Raw genomic sequence first — 20,209 nt, 5'->3', positions numbered from 1 at the left:
TTTATTTTACAAGGGTGGGCAAACGTTTTTTATTGAAAATTTTTATTTTAAAGGGGTGGGCAAAATTTTTAAGTGTGGGCAATCAAAAAAACTTATAATAACGGTTGGGCAAACGTGTTTTAATAATAATATTTCGTTTTAATAGATAGTCAAACGCTTTATTCTCTGAGTAGACCGAGGTAAACTTGAATGTCTTATATGGTAGAAAAAAACTAATTGGTCGGCAAACATGGGCAAAAAATGGGCAAACGATTCCAGCTTTTTTTTTTTCGCACTGGTCCCACGGCCGCACTTCCCGCTCAACCGACTGAGGGGCGCTGCCGTGTATCGTACGGCTCGATTCGCGAGAAGATATAGACGCGATATAAAAAAGAGAACAAGTACGAGGAAAAGAATATAATGTAAAATAACTATGATTAAATATTAGTGTTAGTAGGATCTAATTATGTGATAGATAAAATAGATAAAATCGATTGCTTTAATAGCGGCAGAGAGTCAAGATTACAGATAATAGGATAATGTCTATTATAGTCAGAACATAAAACTCTGTAAGGGTCATGCAACTCATAATTAGATCTACAATGATTTAAGAAAGGGCTATATAGTTTCTAGTGAATCTACTTGCAACCGAGAAGTTAAGCCGACTAATCAAGTCGGGACGCTCAACATCCCCACAAATAAGCTCACAAATAAAGACTGTTCCAAGCATATTTCTACGGTTAGCTAGGGACGGTAAATTTATTAAAAGTAGTCTACTGGAGTAAGGAGGTAATATACGGTTTGCATCCCAATTTAGGCGCCGCAAGGCAAAAAGTAAGAAGTCTTTTTGGACCGATTCAATGCGGTCCGAGTGGATTGCGTATTGTGGACTCCAAACAGGTGATCCGTACTCGAGAATCGGACGGACGAAATAAATACGAAATAAATAAGGTTTTAGTCAAGTAAGGATCATCAAATTCCTTAGACCACCTTTTTACAAAACCAAGCACACCCCTGGCCTTATTGACAATAGACGAAATATGGTCAGAAAATTTTAGTTTTGGGTCCAGAAGAACACCAAGATCATCAACTAGTGTTATTCTGTCCAAAGAGCACCCACTTAGAGTGTAAGTAGTGCGTATTGGGTTGGCACGACAAAAGGTCATAACTTTACACTTGGAACCATTTAAGTCTAATATGTTATTACGGCACCATATTTGAAATCGGTCTAGATCGGATTGTAAGTCCAAATGGCACGAAGTGTCCTTGAACTGGAGGCATAATTTAACATCGTCTGCGTACATAAGTATACGCGAATGTTTTATTACTATGGGGAGGTCGTTAATAAATAAGGTAAAAAGAAGAGGACCAAGATGGCTCCCTTGTGGGACACCGGATGTGACTCGCAGAATAGAAGATTAAGAATTTTTAAAGAGGACTTGTTGTGTCCTGCCATTCAGATAGCTTGAAATCCTATTTAGAAGATCAACAAGGAAACCTATAAGATCAAGTTTTCTTATTAGAAGGTAATGATTAACAGAGTCAAATGCTTTACTAAAATCAGTGTAGATGACATCTGTTTGAAGATTATTTTTGAAACCCTGTATTACGAAAGAAGTTAGCTCCAAGAGGTTAGTGGTTGTAGATCTGCGTTTCATAAAACCGTGTTGACACGGTGATATGATTGATCTACAAAGGTGCTGCAAATGAGGAGTGATAACATTTTCGAAAAGTTTTGGGATAGCCGACAATTTAGAGATTCCTCTGTAATTGCTTGCATCCAGCTTGCTACCTTTTTTGTGAAGAGGAATCACAAAGGACTCCTTACATATATGAGGGAATTGTGAAGATTCCAAAGATAAGGTAAACAGTTTCAGTAGAGGCTTGCACAAGGCTTCCGCACAGAATCTGAGCACACAGCCAGGGATTCCATCGGGACCTGGCGACTAGACCGGTTTAACACGCTGAAGATCGTTAAGCAGTGAGCTTTCGTTTATAGTGAGGCAAAATATTAGATTCGACTTAGATACCGCATAAGAGTATGGCTGTATGAGGTAAAGTTGAATATGTTGTTTGAAAAAACTTGGCGAATAGATCGGCTATTGCCTGATCCGATGAACCGTGGTGTCTGGATTTTACATTTCTTAGGTGTGTCAACTCTTTATTAAACCAAGGAGGTTTAGAGATTGACGGATAGTACATCGTCATAGAGTCAAAAAATGATTTAATTGCGGTATAAAACATATTAATCGCAACCGCCATTATGTTGCAGGAGTAAAGATCGGACCAGTTAAAGCCAGCTATAAAATTGTTTAGCCTCCGAAAATTTGCCTTGCGAAAACAGGGAATTCGCTTTGTTGACTTCTCTGAATTTACTTTTAATACCGTACCTATGTCGACTTCCACCTCGAAAGTAGGATGATATGGATCTTCAGGTTGAGTAAGAGGTACTACCCTGGACAGAAACACACTTTCAGGACTTGTTACAAAACATAGATCCAAAAATCGACCAAGAGAATTTTGAATATAATTAACTTGCGACAGCGATAAGTCGAGCAAGCCGTCAATAAGGTCATGTTGTGCTAAAGGGAGAAGGATATTCGATTGTTTCTCTGGGGACCACATTGTGCCAGGTATATTAAAATCACCTAGAACTACCAATTGGTCCCTGTCAGAAAGTTTGTTCAAGATGGACTGGATAGCGGACAGATGATTCTGATATTCGGGGAATTTAGAAACTGATCTGTCGGAAAATAACTGCTTTACGCACATGAATTCTGAGTTACGGGACTCAAAACACGGTCAAAAAGTAACTCCTCCGACGCGAGGGTAGATCTAACCACAATAAAGACTCCAACTCCCCGTCTGTAGGGGAGGTCATTCGTCATCATTCCTATATATTGTGTACATCCGTGGGAAGACTTCGGAGTTAAGTATCTCCGGCTTTAACCAAGTCTCTGTGAGCACTATAATATGGGATGCAAATGAAAGACTATCACAATACAATTTGATTAATTTGCTACGCAAGCCTCTAACATTTTGATAGGAGATAGTAAGTTTTGTAGTTAGTTTTTTGAAGAGGAAGAAGATAAAGAGGCGGATGGTGCAGTGGTCTGGCCAAGTGAGGGAAGTTTAATTCCCACGGGCCCCTTTTTCTTATTTTTGATCATAGCTTCAAACTCTTTTACCACCATACTATCCGGCCAAAAATCACCCGAACATATGGTCGAAAAGAGCTCGTTTGGGACAGTTATCTTGAAAGATGATATGTCCCTAGCGTAAGAGAAGTTAAAATTTTCCACTTTTATATAATCGGCTTTTGTTTTGTCTTGTATATAAGACAATACATCCGACGATGTTGGATCAGGGGAAAGCCGAGAAACGAAAATTTGTTTCTTTAGTGGAACCACCGCGAGGGGTTTTGGCCCTGCAGATTGTATTTCTGAAGCGCCAACTTGTGCCGGTAGTCCGGATTCAATGTTCCCTTGTGGTGGTAAACTAATCGAGACAGGTGGAATCATTGGTTGAGAAACCAGTGCAGACAATTCGGAACTTTTAGCAATCACAGGGTGGGGTCCATCCACAGCTGATTGATCGAATTGCTCCGAATCTTTTTTAGCTGCCGATCTTAGCAGCATATGTGGATTTGCTGCGATTGACAGCTGATCAGTTGTGGAGTCCTGTTGATCATTTGCCCGTGGTTGCGGGGCCTTAGGCAGCCTACCACCAGCGGCTTTTTTGCGCTTTGGAGATTCATCTAATAGCTTAAGGCCATTAAACTGTGAATTAAGCGCGGAAAGAAGATCATCGGCTCGACGAAAACTATCTCTAGCTACGCCAAAACTGTTGATCAGTTCTTTCAAGCCACCTTTAGTTTGGCGCATAAACGATTTCATCTCGTTCGCAACCACAAGGCAAGCATCACAACAGTAATTTAGATTTTTACCCTTTGCTAGGTCATCACTTGTACGGCCGTTAAAACCATTAAATTTTAAAAATTCGATTTTTCCGAACCCAGCTTCTTTGAGCTCCTCGATAGGCCATTGTCGTTCACTCGATCCTTAGAGCGTTTGACGACTCCATCAGCTCCGCTGTGGACCTCCTCCTTGTACCACTCTCGTCGGGTTTAGAGACGAAGGCCATATTAAATGTCTTACGATTGCGTTGCTACATAAATACATACATAAATTTAACACTCCTTCTGAACGCAATACATGTTATTAATTTCAAAAGCTTAATCTCTACTCAATACAACAATCAATACAAATGGTAAGTGTCATTTCTTACTAAACATTGTGCGCTTTGATTATAGCCATAAATCTTCACTTGGAGATTTCCAAAGCCCATCTCATTTATCAGCTTTCGCACATAGTGCTACTTTGAGCAACCATCGATTCTTTTTTCGAATCCTATGTAAAAACAGCTCCAGCAGCAATCAATACCCAACCGGTGAACGATTTCCGCGTCGACAAAACAGGGTATTGGTACACCAGTACGCTCGTAGTTCAGCTTCAAATCAGTTGTACCTCTTACATATCTCAGCACCCGCTTCGCAGCAGCTTCGTGCTCCTTATATGGGTCTGCATTCTGCTGTGCCAGTTTAGTCACAGAATGCATTATATCAGGACGAGTAGTTATTGCCAAATACATTAGGGATCCGATTAAAGACTGATAGGCAACTTTATCCACCCTCCGGCAATCGACTCTTTCACATTATTTCTAGGGGTATAACGTTTGGCTTGCAGTCCTGCATCTTGTTGTCATTCAGGAGAGTCTCTATGTACTGCTTATGCCTCCAGTCTCGCCCCCAAGAAATGCTTCAATTCTCCGCCGTCCACAACTATAAATTCTTTTGCAATTAGACGTTTTATTTTCTCAAGTTCATCCTTGCTCGAACTGGCTATAATAAGGGCATCTACATCGTCTTGGACATTAGACAAGTGTAACGAACTGATATTTCTTTTTTTGCTCGCTACGAATTGCAACGGCTAGCTCAGAGAGTTTGTGCGTTCGTCCCACCAAATTTATGATTTGTGTGATTTCTTGACCATGGAAAAGCAGTTGGTTCCTATTATAATCGATTTATTTTACTGTTTTATGGCTGACTCCTCCGGTCAGGATAAGGATGTTATGGGGCAGGGTGTTTCGTCCACGGGCGAGGCAACGCCTTTGCCGACCACTGACAGAATCACTCTTTAGGACTTAGATACCAACCTAACTTATTTTCGTTTTAAATTTGAGTTTTCTTTCCGCAGTATTTTAATTCGAATTTGTCTCTCATCAGACAATTTTTTAAAAGACAAATAATATTTTTGAAACACTTTATGTGTTTTTACTGCACTGACGACAAACTTCAACAGGGGACTGTGGAGGCGATCCTACAGCATTTAAATTAATATCGTCATTGTGGCAACTATTATATTTAATAAGATTGCGATCTGGAATTCCCCTTCAAGAAAATAAAAATTTACAAAATAAATAAAAATATGAAAACGGTTTATTGCCAAAGTCATATCTTGAGGCACGAAGTGTGGACACAAGCACTCAACAATCATTGCCCTATTACACTACACGTACTACACGTCGCAAGCTGAATACTCTAATGGCAAATATTGTAATATAACGTAATTTTTGAAATTTATTTTGTGATATTATGTACATATGTACATTTGGGCATTACTACTATTCGGGTATTATTACTATTACTCTCCGCTCTCTCGCTGTTGAACAAAAACTCGAGAGAGCCTGGAGCCAGCCTTAAAAAATCGTGTGCAAAAAAATCGTATGGCGTTACGCATCTTGTTATTCTAGTATCTTTGCCTTGACTCTGGAAGGGTGACAGGGGTACAACTTTAAATATCGATTGTTTTGTTGGCGCGAGTTAAAATTCTTTTTTAAAAAATCATTCAATTGCTTAATCATTCTTTTGTTCGCGTTCTGATTTTCATTCAATCGAGAATCTCTATTACATACTAGTTCGTTTTCTATTACAGACGGACAGGGCCAGACTGACTCGACTATTGATCCTGATCGCCGCTGAAAGCGCTCCTTCGAAAACTTCATTCTACCTACTTTTCAACGAATCTTTTACTCTACGAGACTTTTCTTGCCGTTCATTCCGATACGGCTCTGCAGTTAAAATAATACTTTCAGAAAAGGTTCGTGTAGATAACTTCAACTGACATAAGTAAGGGCGCACATGAATATTTCAGCTCATGTGTTGTTTCTCATTAAAAGGAAATATACTTTTTCCTTCACTGGGTTGCAAAGTTTTTATTGGAATCATTATACCCTCGGCAATGCCATGTATAATATAAACGCTTTATTAGTAGAGATGGATTGGAAACATTTTGAATCAAATTTGCTAACGTTAACGGTATTACAATATGACAAGAGAGAAATAACATATAACAAGAGTCGACTTCTATCAAATATCAAATACCAGTTACTCAGCTAGTGGATGTGCGAACTTTAATATTTTTGAATATTGATAGATATTGGCGAATAAAAATATAAAAAAAAAAAATCCTCCAAATGTTGGGCGTTTTGTAAGTGCATGGTGGGGGTGGCCAAAGTGTTTTTAGTACACCGATACAAATTTTCAAAACAAACAAAAAATAAATAAATATGAAAAAATCCCAAAACATTTGATCACAAATTTTGTGATCGGTTTGTGGAAGTTAGAGTGGGCGTGGCAGAACGTATTTCTATTGAAACTTACTCTATTGAAACTTACAAGACTAATAAAATTAAAAAATATTACATTTTCTTATGGACGTACATACATACAACCAGGCTCGTACTGCGGCTATGACTCTGGAAGCTGCGTGCCTAATCTCAACATTGTAACTTTTTTAGTTCCTAAGATCGAGTTGTTCATATGGACGCCTTTTATCTTTTACTCTACGAGTAATGGGTGTAAAATTTTAAAATTATTATTGGTTGTGACGTTTGAATTTATTTTTTCAATGTATTTCTTATGTGCGATAATAAAATTATCAACAAAACGAATCAATTAGTACATTCGTATATGTATCATTCAATACTTAAAATTTTTAAACCTTTTCACATCAGCAACATGCAACTTACTACTATTTGTTTTGTTATAGTGTTACAAGCTGGTAATTCCTTAAAATAACATTTAACAGTACGTACAAATAAACATTACTATATCACAGGAATAAATGAGTGCGGCCTAAAAAGTCACGCTGAACTAATACGCTTAGCAATAAAGGCGGATAATAAGATTAAGGATCTTATCCATAAAGTCTCAGGTTTTGTAAAGGGCAACTCAGAGTTTAAAGAAAACTACGAAAACCTGAGAATCCCATTGATGGAAAATTATACAAGCTTACCAACAAAATTAGCACATATTCGAGAATTTAAAGCTTACAACATGGAAAGACTTCACTTAGAGCAAAGAATTATATCAGCAATTTCAAAGCTACATACACCAATGTCAGAAGATTGCGACAAGCTTAGTGCAAATGTTCGTAAGCAGTTGTTTTTAATGTTGGTTTCTTCCAATAAAAGAAAGATTGATGCCTTAGAAAACTTAAAAAAAGGGTAAGTTTAAAAAAATGTTTGTAATATTATAGGTCAAATGTTTCTATAAAAATGAAATTCATTTTTCGTCAATCAAAGATTGAAGTCTACTGATTTTGATAAATAAGGATATAATGCAACTTAAGCTATACCGGAGAAAAAGGTACAGTAGAGTTCCTCGACGCAAAATGTTTTTGGCATACTAATAGAACTTTTTGTCAAGTATAAATATGAAAACAAGAGAGCACGCTATAGTCGACTTCCCCGACTATCAGATACCCGTTACTCACCAAGGGGAAATGAGAAATTTCATAATTTTTCTGGGATATCGATAGATATTGGTGAAAATTGAGAAAGTCGATAGAAATTTACAAGACTAATAAAATTATAAAAAAATATCGATCGATTTACCACACCCACTCTAACGCCCACTATCCGCCAAAACTGCCACGCCAGCACTTCTGTACTATTCTTAATTTTTTTTTATTCACAAATATCTATAACTATCAATATTATATTCACCAATATCTATCGATACCCCAGAAAAATTACGAAATTTTGCGTTCGCATATTCACTAGCTGTGTAACGGGTATCTGATAGTCGGGGAAGTTGACTATAGTATTCTCTCCTTATTTTGATTTTCCTCCCAAGTACATACTATACTATGCACTGCATAGGTATCCAAAATGATAAATTCAGGTTTATCCGGATTAGGATTAATAAATATAGTGATTATGCGCGAGAGATCTTCAGCTTTTTCTTGTGGTACATCGGCGTGTGATACGAGAGCTAAGTGTGACGAGTTCTAAAAGAATTTAATGCCCAAGAAAGAATAACCGATTTGGTACTTTGGATAAGGCGATTAATTCGAATAGCCAAAGTTGCAAAACTATTCTTATATACTCGTTATACCCAAAGAAATCATGCAGTTATTGTATTTGATACTTCCTAACCGTTTGGTAAGGACATCAGCGGGCATCTTCTCTGTCGGCATGAATGCCACCATATATCACCACTCTTTTCCTTCTCTTGAATAAAGTGGTGGCGGACATCGAATTGTTAAGTCCGTGGATAGAAGCCGAAGCCCTTTACCTCTGGTTGTCGTTGAAGATATGGATTCACAAGTCGATCCAATCTTATAAAGAAGAGCGGATAGAGCGCTTCTTTTACAGCTTTCGACATCGTCAATTATTCTGACTCAGTACTCGACAAAGCCACGGTACGTTTGCTTGCGCGCTTCCCAAGATATGAAAGCGCCTGCCAGTCCAAGCTTCTTTGTACCTTTTAAGTACCGTAAGATGCGCTTTGACGCCTTCCAGTGCTCTGCTAATTAGTTTCAGACTTCCCCTCCACCGATATGATAGCTGGCTTGCAGTATTCCATTCCGATTTTTCGAAAAATATCGTCGCTGTACATTTCCTGACTCATGAAAGCAGTCTGATTTCTGAAATCCTTTTTGAAATCGATGCACAAATGAAGTCTTGGCTGGTTCAAATTCTTTTATCCTGATTGATGCACCTAAGTGCTCTTTGGTTTCTTTCAACCATGGACTGACGAAGTCCATAAAGCGTTTTTCGTAGTACACATACAGGGTCCTTCAACTGTTATAAGGATTTTCTCCAAAAAATGGTATTTCTTGCTTGGATCCCATTTTTGGGCCCGATTCCAGTTTTGAAAAAGGCTTAAACTATCACGTATATCTATAAATACTTGCTTCTCCAGATCACCGTTGAGGTAGGCGGTGTCCATTTGATAAATTTTCATTTGAAATTCCGCCAATAAAGCAACCAACAGTCGCACTTAATGTGGCCTTCCACGCTGCCCGGTTCTCTTTGCCCCGTCCCTCCACAGGGGTCTCTTCTTCGAAATTGCTGCTGCTAGAGGATTCAACTCGTTCGCCCGGTTTAGAATTTGTCACCTGAATGTTAAATTATTCTTCAGGCTCATAAAACTATTCGTAATTACTTTTAAATCCTTATGTACTCAAATTCTTTACATCGTTATCCAGCACGATAAATTTTCTCTAAGGAGAGTACAGGCGATATGCCTTCGATTCAACGGCATATTCTACCAATATGCATTCCTGTGATCTGTATTCAAACTTTCCCTTATTGGTACCATTCATTAATGCATGTATAATGCAAAGGCCTGTCCCAAATGTCCGTAAGTGTATTATCGTGAGAATTTTGCCTGTCCAATAGGTGTAGGGTAGCTCCCCCAATAAAGCCCTTATTCGGCATTTGTTTTGCAGATAGCAAGCCGTGCTAATAGCTTTTGCCCAAAATGATGATGGAGCCCAATCCTGTTTCATTAAACACCTGGCCATTTCTACAAGTTTTGCCGCTCAGCCATGCCGTTTTTTTATGGAGTATTTGGAGCATACGGTGGTCGACTAATTCCGCTTTGCCGCAAGAATTCGTGGGATTCCTTATTCAGGAATACCGCTCTGAAACTGTTTAATTTTATTTCCGGTTACATTTTCAGCTAATGCTTCAAATATTTTAACGCAAGCAGACCGAACTATTGTAGCTGCGCCTGTAGCGACGGCAAAGCTATTAGAATACTTAAAATGTCTAACTTAGCTTAAGTTTAGTATTTGCCACATTAGTTCTGTCAAATGTTGTATAGCATTTTATCTAGACTTACACCGATATCGATCAACAATTGAATTTTAAGCACTGATAATGGCGTTGTCAGATCGACCATAGAATAGTGTGGCCATATCGAGAAGTCATCGATAGGGAGCTTAAAAGCGTTCTCGTATCGATAGATTTGACAGCTGTCGCGTATAAACAGTAATGCACTTAAGTGATATTCAATGTATCTGCGCAGCATCCGTTTTTAAAAAGCAATTCTTTGTCAGCGGAACTTAGCCGTTCTTGTAAACATCCTAAAGCCTGACCTAGGCAGATTTGACTGCTCTCTTTGAATCTATTTTTAATCTTAAGAATCCAAAAGCAATGCTCTCCCGAAATACAAATTATGTTAAAACACTGAGGCTTCTACTCAATCCAATTTACATTTGATTTTTAGTCTTCAGCTGAGATCAAAAGAATAAAGACGTGAAAACTATTTCTCCGATAATTTTGATTTCTTAGCCTTGTCAACTGACGGGACATTAGTTCAAATCAAAAATATAACAACTATTTTACTATATATATTATATTCACTCGAAAAATTATTAGTTAAACAAAATATATTCTTAATGCTCATAGAAAATACATCCTTAGGTTTACTACACCTAGAAATATTTTTTTCAATTATAATTAGGGTTTATATTAAATCGTTTATCTACTTAATAGTTCCATCATACTATGTTCTTAATCTATGCTATCATTAATAATAATATCATTAATAAAAAATATTAAATTCATGAATGCCTAAAAGGCAAGGGGTCACCGGAGAAATGACTCCAAGGAAGGTGATAATAGGTTGGGCGGGAAAAATGCGACCACATCCGTGGCTTCGCTACTCTGACTTTCTCTACTTTCGCGCCAGCATTCTGGTTCTTCAACTTCTTTTCTGAATTTTTTTATTATTTTGTTTCCCCTTTCGTTAACTTATTCTCTCTTGTCGCAACCTCGCTATATTCTAATCTTTGATATAATTTATGTGTGGTAGTGATAAGAACTGTGTAAGCAAGACCACATCCCCCGAAAGTGCTGTTTGAATTTCGCTTCTACAAATTTCACACAGCGATATGTATACCCGCTACTCCTACAGTAAAGGGGTATACTAGATTCATCGAAAAGTATGTAACTGGCAGAAGGAAGCGTTTCCGACTATATAAAGTATATATATTCTTGATCAGGATCAATAGCCGAGTCGATCTAGCCATGTCTGTACGTCCGTATGGACGTCGAAATCTCAGGGACTATACAAGCTAGAAGGTTTAAATTTAGCATACAGATTCTAGAGACAAAGACGCAATGCAAATTTGTTGACCCATGCTGCCACGCTCTAACGAACACAAGCCGCACAAAACTGCAACGCCCACACTTTTGAAACAAGTGATAATATTGTATCACATTTGTATTTGTTTTATACATTTCTATCGATTTGCACGATTTTCGCCACGGCCACTCTAATGCTCGAAAATCTCTCAAAACTGCCATACCCACATTTTTGAGAAATGGTTGGATATTTTTTCATAATTTTTTAGTCGCTTAAATTTCTATCGATTTGCTAAAATTTTTTGCCAAATTTTGCCACGCCCACTCTAACGCCCCAAAGTCGTAAAACCAGTCACACCTACGCTGTAGAAAAATTGTTTGATCTCATTTTATTCCCCAATATCTACCTATATCCCAGAAAAATATCCCAAATGAAATTTTGCGTTCACATTCACACTAGCTGAGTGATGGGTATCTGACAATCGGGGAACTCGACTACAGCATTCTCTCTCGCAATTATTATTATTATTATTATAATTATTATTATTATTGTTATGATTATTATTGTTATTATTATTATTATTATTATTATTATTATAAACATTGATACTATTATTATTATGAATATTATTATTATTATGATAATTATTATTATTAATATTATAGGTATTATTAATATTATTAATATTATCATTATTATTACTATTATTATTATTGTTTTTATTATTATTAATAATTATTTTTATTTTAATTACTATTATAATTAATATTATTATTATTATTATTATTATGATTGTTTTTATTATTATTATTATTATTATTAATATGATTATTACTGTTATTACTATTATTGTTTTGATGATTATTTTTATTATTATTATTATAATTATTATTATTTTTATTATTATGATTATTATTGTTCATTTGAGTACTTTATTAGAACTAAGGTAGTAGGTCTAGCTGACTGCACGCAGGCAGTTGACAGCATAAGAGATAAAATATAAGAGAGTCCCGCTTCAATGTGACTTCAAATTAAAGAGTTGATCTTATGCTAAAAGTTTTCCCGTCGTCTTACGATTGCGTTGCTACATAAATACATACATAAATTTTACACTCCTTCTCAACGCAATATATGTTATTCATTTCAAAAGCTCAATCTCTACTCAATACAACAATCAATACAATCCCAAAATTTTTATACATCTCTAATGCTTAACTCTATTCAAATTCATTGGTAATACATCTGATATCCTGTTCTCTGTTGACACATACTTAATTTCAATTACATTTCCTTATATAATACTCTTACATAATGATACTTAATGGTAAGTGTCATTTTTTACTAAACATTGTGCACTTTGATTATCGCCATAAATCTTCACTTGGAGATTTCCGAAGCCAATCTCACTTATCAGCTTTCGCACATAGTGCTTCTTTGAGCAACCATCGATTGTTTTTTCGAAGCCTATGTAAAAACAGCTCCAGCAGCAATCAAAACCCAACCGGTGAACGATTTTCTGTCCGTAAAATCACCAGCCCAGTCCGCGTCGACAAAGCAGTGTATTGGTACACCAGTACGCTCGTAGTTCAGCTTCAAATCAGTTGTACCTCTTACATATGTCAGCACCCGCTTCGCAGCAGCTTCATGCCCCTTATGTGGGTCTGCATTCTGCTGTGCCAGTTTAGTCACAGAATGCATTATATCAGGACGAGTAGTTATTGCCAAATACATTAGGGATCCGATTAAAGACTGATAGGCAACTTTATCCACCCTCCGGCAATCGACTCTTTCACATTATTTCTAGGGGTATAACGTTTGGCTTGCAGTCCTGCATCTTGTTGTCATTCAGGAGAGTCTCTATGTACTGCTATGCCTCCAGTCTCGCCCCCAAGAAATGCTTCATTCATTCTCCGCCGTCCACAACTATAAATTCTTTTGCAATTAGACGTTTTATTTTCTCAAGTTCATCCTTGCTCGAACTGGCTATAATAAGGGCATCTACATCGTCTTGGACATTAGACAAGTGTAACGAACTGATTTTTCTTTTTTTGCTCGCTACGAATTGCAACGGCTAGCTCAAAGAGTTTGTGCGTTCGTCCCACCAAATTTATGATTTGTGTGATTTCTTGACCATGGAAAAGCAGTTGGTTCCTATTATAATCGATTTATTTTACTGTTTTATGGCTGACTCCTCCGGTCAGGATTAGGATGTTATGGGGCAGGGTGTTTCGTCCACGGGCAAGGCAACGCTCGGCCTGGGACCACCTTTGCTGACTACTGACAGAATCACTCTTCACTTGCACTGCTCGTCCCTCCGTGTCCTGCGGGCCTCTTGTTGCCCGACGCTTCCACTGTTTGTTTTTTAAGCGCGTTCTCACTCCCGATCTCCTGCTTTCAACGCTCAGTCTCACTACCTCCTTTCACGCGCGGTCTGGTTGACTAATTCCCACCCACTGCCTTCCGACTGCTTGGCCGCGCGAAGGCGCGAACTCGCGCCGGTACTCTCGTCGATTGCTCTCCCGTACATACGGCTTCTCACGTCTTGTGACTGACCGCCGCGGGCTGCACTTGCACCGTCCCTTTATAGGCCGCAGGGATCCCATTACAATGTCCAACTCAGGTACCGTTAGTTCACAGTGCGTCCTCTATGTGCATGTTAAAAGTCTGCACCGTTACCGTTCGACCTCCGTGCTCTGGGCCGGCTCGAGTCACGAGTCCAGCGCGGTACCGCTTTGCCGGAGTACCGGCAATCCTGACCGCCCTTGATTCTTTCTGTATCGCAGCCGTATTTGCTGTTTCTAGGCCTGGAACGGCTTTAAGCTTCTCAAGTTGAACGTTGGAATACCAGAATCTTGTTCGATCCGAGCACAGTCATCATGGTCATTCTCAAATACAATGACGTCCCGACCCACACAGACGTTTCGCTTGCTAGGATTATACAAACGATAAGCTCTCTAAATTTCAGAGAATCCTACCAAAACATGCTCCTGGCCCCTCTTGGATCAAACTTGCTTATCTGGGTTTTATCCAGCACGACAGATTTAGACCCAAAACCTTGAAGTGTGACACAGTTGGCTTCTTCTCTGTCCATGATTCAAATGGAGTCATTCCTGGTAATGTAGACGTCTCGGCGCGATTGCTTAGATAGGCAGCAGTGTTAATAGCCTCTGCCTATAACCAAGCACCAACAGCAGCCTGCAGCACATTCGGTTAGCACATTCCGCCACACCATTTTCTGTCAAGAAAGACTGAAACGCATTACTTAAATACTTACGCCTGTTTCGCTTCTAATGGCTTTAATCTTCTTGTTAGTCTGATTCTCCGCAAATGCTTTAAATTTTACATGAATTTTCATCTCTCGTCTATACATATCGAGATTTGTCATTTATGAATGTAACAAAATAGTGTGCACCTCCCAAGGAAACAGTTTGCATAGGTCCACATATATCGGTATGCACCAATTCCAGTACTTCTGTTGCACGACTTCCACTTGCTTTCAGAAACTGCTTCACGCATAATTTACATTAAGCACACGTGACACATTGAAATTGTTTTGCACCACTAAATTCTTGTTTCTTTAGACAATATACCATTTTTTTATTGATCATATAATTTAAACTCGAAAAATTTAGATGTCCAAATCTTTGGTGCCATATTTCCAAAGAATTGGCAATTGGTTAGCACCATTTGCTTCATTTTTAAATGAAAATAATTCAGTTTGCAGTTATATTTTCAAATTGTACTTGAAAACCATGTTCAATTGCTTGTGTTACCGACATACAAATACATTGCAAGTTTTTTACATACAGAACGTTAATCAGTTTTACAGTGAAATTTTCCCACTTTAAAAACAACCACTTCAATGTAATTGTTTCCAGCCAATAGAATAAAATAATGATCTCTCCGTGCACAAATGAGCACCCGAGTCCAAACACCACATATTTTTCGACAAATTGTCTTTCGGATTTGCTTTCTCACTCTCTTGCGATTTTTTCTTCGCTTTGCACTTCGCAGCTTTGTGGCCGCTACCTCCACAATTTCCGCGTGTAACTATTCTTTTACCGTTTGCTGCTTGCTTGTGTTCTTTTTCTGCGTTTCTTTTATTATCGATCTTCTCATTTTCGTTCGCGGACCGACTTCCAAAAACCGTTTGCTCACATTATTCTACTTGATCTTCTTGCACTTTTCGCCTTTGTCCTTCTTCTTGCAATTTAATTTTTAGCATACTTATTGATGGCAACTCATCTCGTGTTTCTAGAGCAATCACGAAGCCTTCAAACGACTGAGTCAAAATTGACAATAGTAGAACACTTATGATTTCTTCTTGAACTGGAAAAATTACTTCTTTTAATATTTCCACAATGTCATAAAATTTGTTTATGTGCCCCAACTGTGCCCGTTTCACACATTTGAATTTGTAACAACTAATAAGCAAATACGAAAAGCCGGTCCCGTAGGTGCGGTTTCACACTGCTTTATGGCAATGGCTTTTTCGTCTTTTTCGTCAGATAAAGCCTTTTTCTCGGCACTCACGTTTTCTTCTTTGACGAGTCGACCACACGTGCCTTTCCATAAGTCGGAGTGTACTAACACACATTTCATCTGCACAGCCCACGCACTGTAATTATCATTATCATTTGACAGCATAAGAGATAAAATATAAGAGAGAGCTTCAGTGTGACTTCAAATTAAAGAGTTGATCTTATGCTAAGGGCTTTTCCGTTGTCTTACGATTGCGTTGCTACATAAATACATACATAAATTGAACAATTATTATTATAATTATTATTATTATTATATTATTATTATAATTATTATTATGATTATATTATTATTATATTATTATTATAATTATTATTATTATGATATTATTATTATTATAATTATTATTATTATGATATTATTATTATTATAATTATTATTATTATTATTATTATTATTATTATTATTACTATTGTTATGATTCTTATTATTCCTTTCAAATATTTATTGTGACTGATCTAGAGTACAATATTACTGCACGCAGGCAGCCAAATTACAAGCTAAGGAGAGTCTCAGAATAAGAGAAAAAAGCTTCTTATACTTGTCCAGGTTTGCTGCCTACTGTATATCTCGTGGTTGTTGCATATATACAGTTTCTGATATGTCGCTGTTTAGGTATGCCGTGCATATGTTCATTTGGTGTTAATAGAGATTGAATTCCGCTGCCATCGCCAAGACATGTCGTATGCTCTCCAATCTGCACACCGGCGAGAACATCTCCTTGTAGTAGAACAACCTTTCGCGACTAGACTGGCCTTGAATCGATCAATACAGCCTTCAGCATCACGCTTTACACTGTATACCCACTTGCATCCAATCATGCAATCGTCTTATGGGTATTCGGTAATTCTGCGATCTGCCATGTCTTGTTGGTATCTAACACTGGTAAATTATGCACTTATCAGTGTTCACACTGCATCGCCTCACGCCATTGGGAGGCATACTCGCAATTTATTGCCTCTGCGTACGTCAATGGAATTGGTACGTCTCTTGCAACCATATCACCAAGTAAATTGTACTGCTTCTTTGGGCGTCCTGGTTTCCCCGTGTTTATTTATTATAAACAGCTCCTTCGCTCGATTCTTCCATTCATGTGGAAACGGCTTCATGTGATTTTTGCTCATCATACACGTCTTACATGGCTCCTTGCTTAAAAATCTTATTTATCCATTCCAGCCACAGTACACCGTGCGTCTCAACTGTTGCAAAATATTTGTTGCGACTCTCGCAAAACAAATACAATTTGCAAACTTTCTTGACATTTAGAATACACTACTTGCCTTGTACAACATTTGCACATCCACTGCCGAATTTCACAATGCAGCCGTTAGCCACAGTCTGACTCACTGAGATGAAATTTTCTGTCATTTCAGGAACAAACAAAACGTTAATCAATTTTAATACGCAAATGTCTGTTTGCAATATTACGTCGCCTTTTCCCGTTGCTTTTAGGTAACCTGTGCGCCAGAATGTCCTATGCTCTCATTGTGTTCTTCGAAATTCGTAAATAGATCCCTTTGACAACACATGTGGCTGGTGGCGCCACGGTCTAGACACCACATCGAAAGATCAAAGCCATCCATGTCCAGAGAGCCAAGCAAAGAGCATTGCTTGTGTTCCGTTTTGTCCCCATTCTCAATTGCCGCGCTGCTGCTGCTACAATTTTTCTTGTTGTGCCCGAGTTTGCCGCATTTATAGAATTTCGTTTTTGGTGTATCTCTCTTTCTGTTGTTTAGTTGCTGACTCGTAGTAGCAATCAATGTGCGCATGTGTTCTTCTTGTCTCTCCTTTCGCCTTCTACTTTCAACCTAATGCAAAGGCTCTCGAAATCCGGCAAAGTGTCGCGCGTCTTAGTGGCGACACCAAATATTCGAGGTCTTTCGGCAGGCTGGAAAGCAATAAAATTCCTTATAGCCCATCATCTACCCCTATTTCTATAGCTGCCAACTGATCCAAAATTCCGACGAAATCATTTATGTGGCTGGACATGCTCTGACCATCTGCCATCCTGAGACCCAATAGCTTCTTGTACAGTGCTACCTTGCGCACCGGTCCCTTTGGCTGATGTACGTCCCTTAACTTTATCCACGCCTCAAAAGAATGCACACAGTGTTTAATATAACTCAACTGTGAGGGTTTCACGCTCAATATTAGCGTCGCCAAATCTTTCTGATCCAAGCCTTGCCAATCCACACCTTCTGGCATAGATTCCTGTTTCAGCTCCCCTGAATGCACAGAACACTTCTAGTTTGGATGTTCCATGATTCATAATTCTTTTCGTCCAGTTTCTTAATCGGATACAACGAATTCATCGTGCTATTTGTTAATCTCCGGAGCCGCACATACGATCACACGATGAAAAACGTTTACTTATATACGCACCACAACGTTCCTGGGCCCATAACCTATTGATCATTTATACCGTGGATGCTATTTATATAAGTAAAGAACGCACACACGTCGTACATGTTAACAATATGAAAGTTTATTTGTGACTGACTTCTTTTGCTTCTTACACTTTTAATTATACTTATGTGTATTCGGTGAAGCCGAATACACATACAGACTTAAATGTATGTATGTATAAGATGATATGTATAATTCATACCAGAGTCGTAATTTAACGACATATCGAACTAGGGTTGATTTTAAACATTATTATTATTATTATTATAAATATTATATTTTTTTTTTTTATTAATATTGCTTGTTGAATATCGATTAAGTTGAATATCGAATATCTTCATACCTACTTCATACCAAGGATCTGGCAATATTGTATTCTCTTATTCTTCGCTTCATATTCTTGTATGTATGTACTCTTACTGAGTTCAGTTCTTCATTAAGCGTTCACAATTTAACACTTATTCTCTAAATAAGCCAAAGAATTGGTTTATTTGTGAAAAAGACTAGAAAACTTCAAATAAAATAAACTTGACAGAAATTATGCCATATGGAGCTTGTCTAATAGACTGGCCGTTAAAAATAAATAAATTGTTAAAAATAAATATTGTTATTTACGTTGAGAGGAACTTTCCTCTTTTAACTGCCAGCCTTGTGATATGGCAGAGTAATTAACAAAAATATATTTTACGACGCTTAGTCGGAGTTGACGAGCTGCCGCTCCTTATTCTGGTAAATGCAAATTCAAACTGAACTTAAAATGATTCTTAAAGCTAACAAGGACTCGCAGCGGACACGCAAATATGCTGTGTTTGCCGGCTGCGCACGGGTTTCCGGTCCAATGCTGGGTCAGCACTTTGATATTATGTTTCATACACTGAGCCAACTGTTCTAGTCCGTTGGCTTGTGTTAACTTGTACGTGCTTCATTCGACTACTGATTACGGCTCATAAATCAATTACACAAAAAGCGAAGTTCTAGTCAGGTGTTGCCAGACGTAATTTAAAAGGGGAAATACAACGTTGCCAGTAATATTAATATTCTCAACATTTATTATTATTATTATATTAATATTTTTTTTATTAATATTATTATTATTATTTTTAAATAAAAGTTCATTTTGTCTATCCTTATTTTAAAAGTTGTCTTTTCACTTTCTTTTATGTCCTCAAAAGCTTCTTTTAAATTAGTACCCAATAAATATTTATAAATAGTTATAAATATTAAAATATTTACCTTACTGATCAATTTCTTTATCTTGTCTGGTACTACAATTTTTGATTTCAAAAGCTCTTTGTTCTTAAATAATTTTCTGATACTACACTACACGCCAATGTTTCAACATCGGTTTCGTCAACTTTCAGCATAAGCTGAAGTAACAATAATTTGTTTATAATGATTCTTTGAATAGCGTTGCGCTTATGTTGCAACGTAAGCATTTCGTACTCCGGCTTACATTCTTGCGCCCAGGTGCAGCGTAAGCTTTTCCACGCAGGCACATTGTCGACGAGCTTGCGCAGCAGAAACTCTGACGGGCACTTACGAAGCGTGAGTACCCTTCTGCCAACGAGGAGCTGAAGTGGAACTTCAAGCGGGACGGTTGGAGCATAGTCGATTTGGCGATCAACAGGAACGGAACGTTTTGAATAAAGTTGTGATTAAAAAACAAACTACCAAAACTTATTATTGATAACCTGGGACTTGGCGTGTTTGAAAGGGACAGTGGAGTCAGTGGTCGGCAAAGGTGGCCCCAGGGCGAGCGTTGCCACGACCGTGGACAATACTCCCTGCCCCATAACATCCTAGTCCCGGTCGAGCCGGCGCGTCGTCCATTGTTAAGGAAGC

General features: G+C 37.9%; 1 protein-coding gene across 6 annotated transcripts in view; it reads left to right on the top strand.

Moving 5' to 3' along the window:
- The first annotated feature begins 6,994 nt into the window (after positions 1 to 6,994).
- LOC27207406 overlaps positions 6,995 to 20,209 on the top strand; it is a 95,940-nt gene continuing 82,725 nt past the window's right edge. For 5 of the 6 annotated variants that reach the window (XM_016183095.3, XM_044922438.1, XM_016183096.3 and 2 more), the window contains exons 1-2: positions 6,996 to 7,100; positions 7,158 to 7,545. In XM_016183095.3, the coding sequence (XP_016025991.2) occupies positions 7,010 to 7,100; positions 7,158 to 7,545 (479 nt within the window). In that variant the 5' untranslated portion in view covers positions 6,996 to 7,009. Of the gene's footprint in view, positions 7,101 to 7,157; positions 7,546 to 20,209 lie in introns of all 6 variants that reach the window. The other variant, XM_044922437.1, reaches the window with a different exon arrangement.

The sequence above is a fragment of the Drosophila simulans genome, chromosome 2R, assembly GCF_016746395.2.
Source record: "Drosophila simulans strain w501 chromosome 2R, Prin_Dsim_3.1, whole genome shotgun sequence".
In the NCBI taxonomy this organism is placed as follows: domain Eukaryota; kingdom Metazoa; phylum Arthropoda; class Insecta; order Diptera; family Drosophilidae; genus Drosophila; species Drosophila simulans.
The sequence above is the reverse complement of the archived record's forward strand: the minus strand, read 5'-3'. Positions and strand labels throughout refer to the sequence as shown.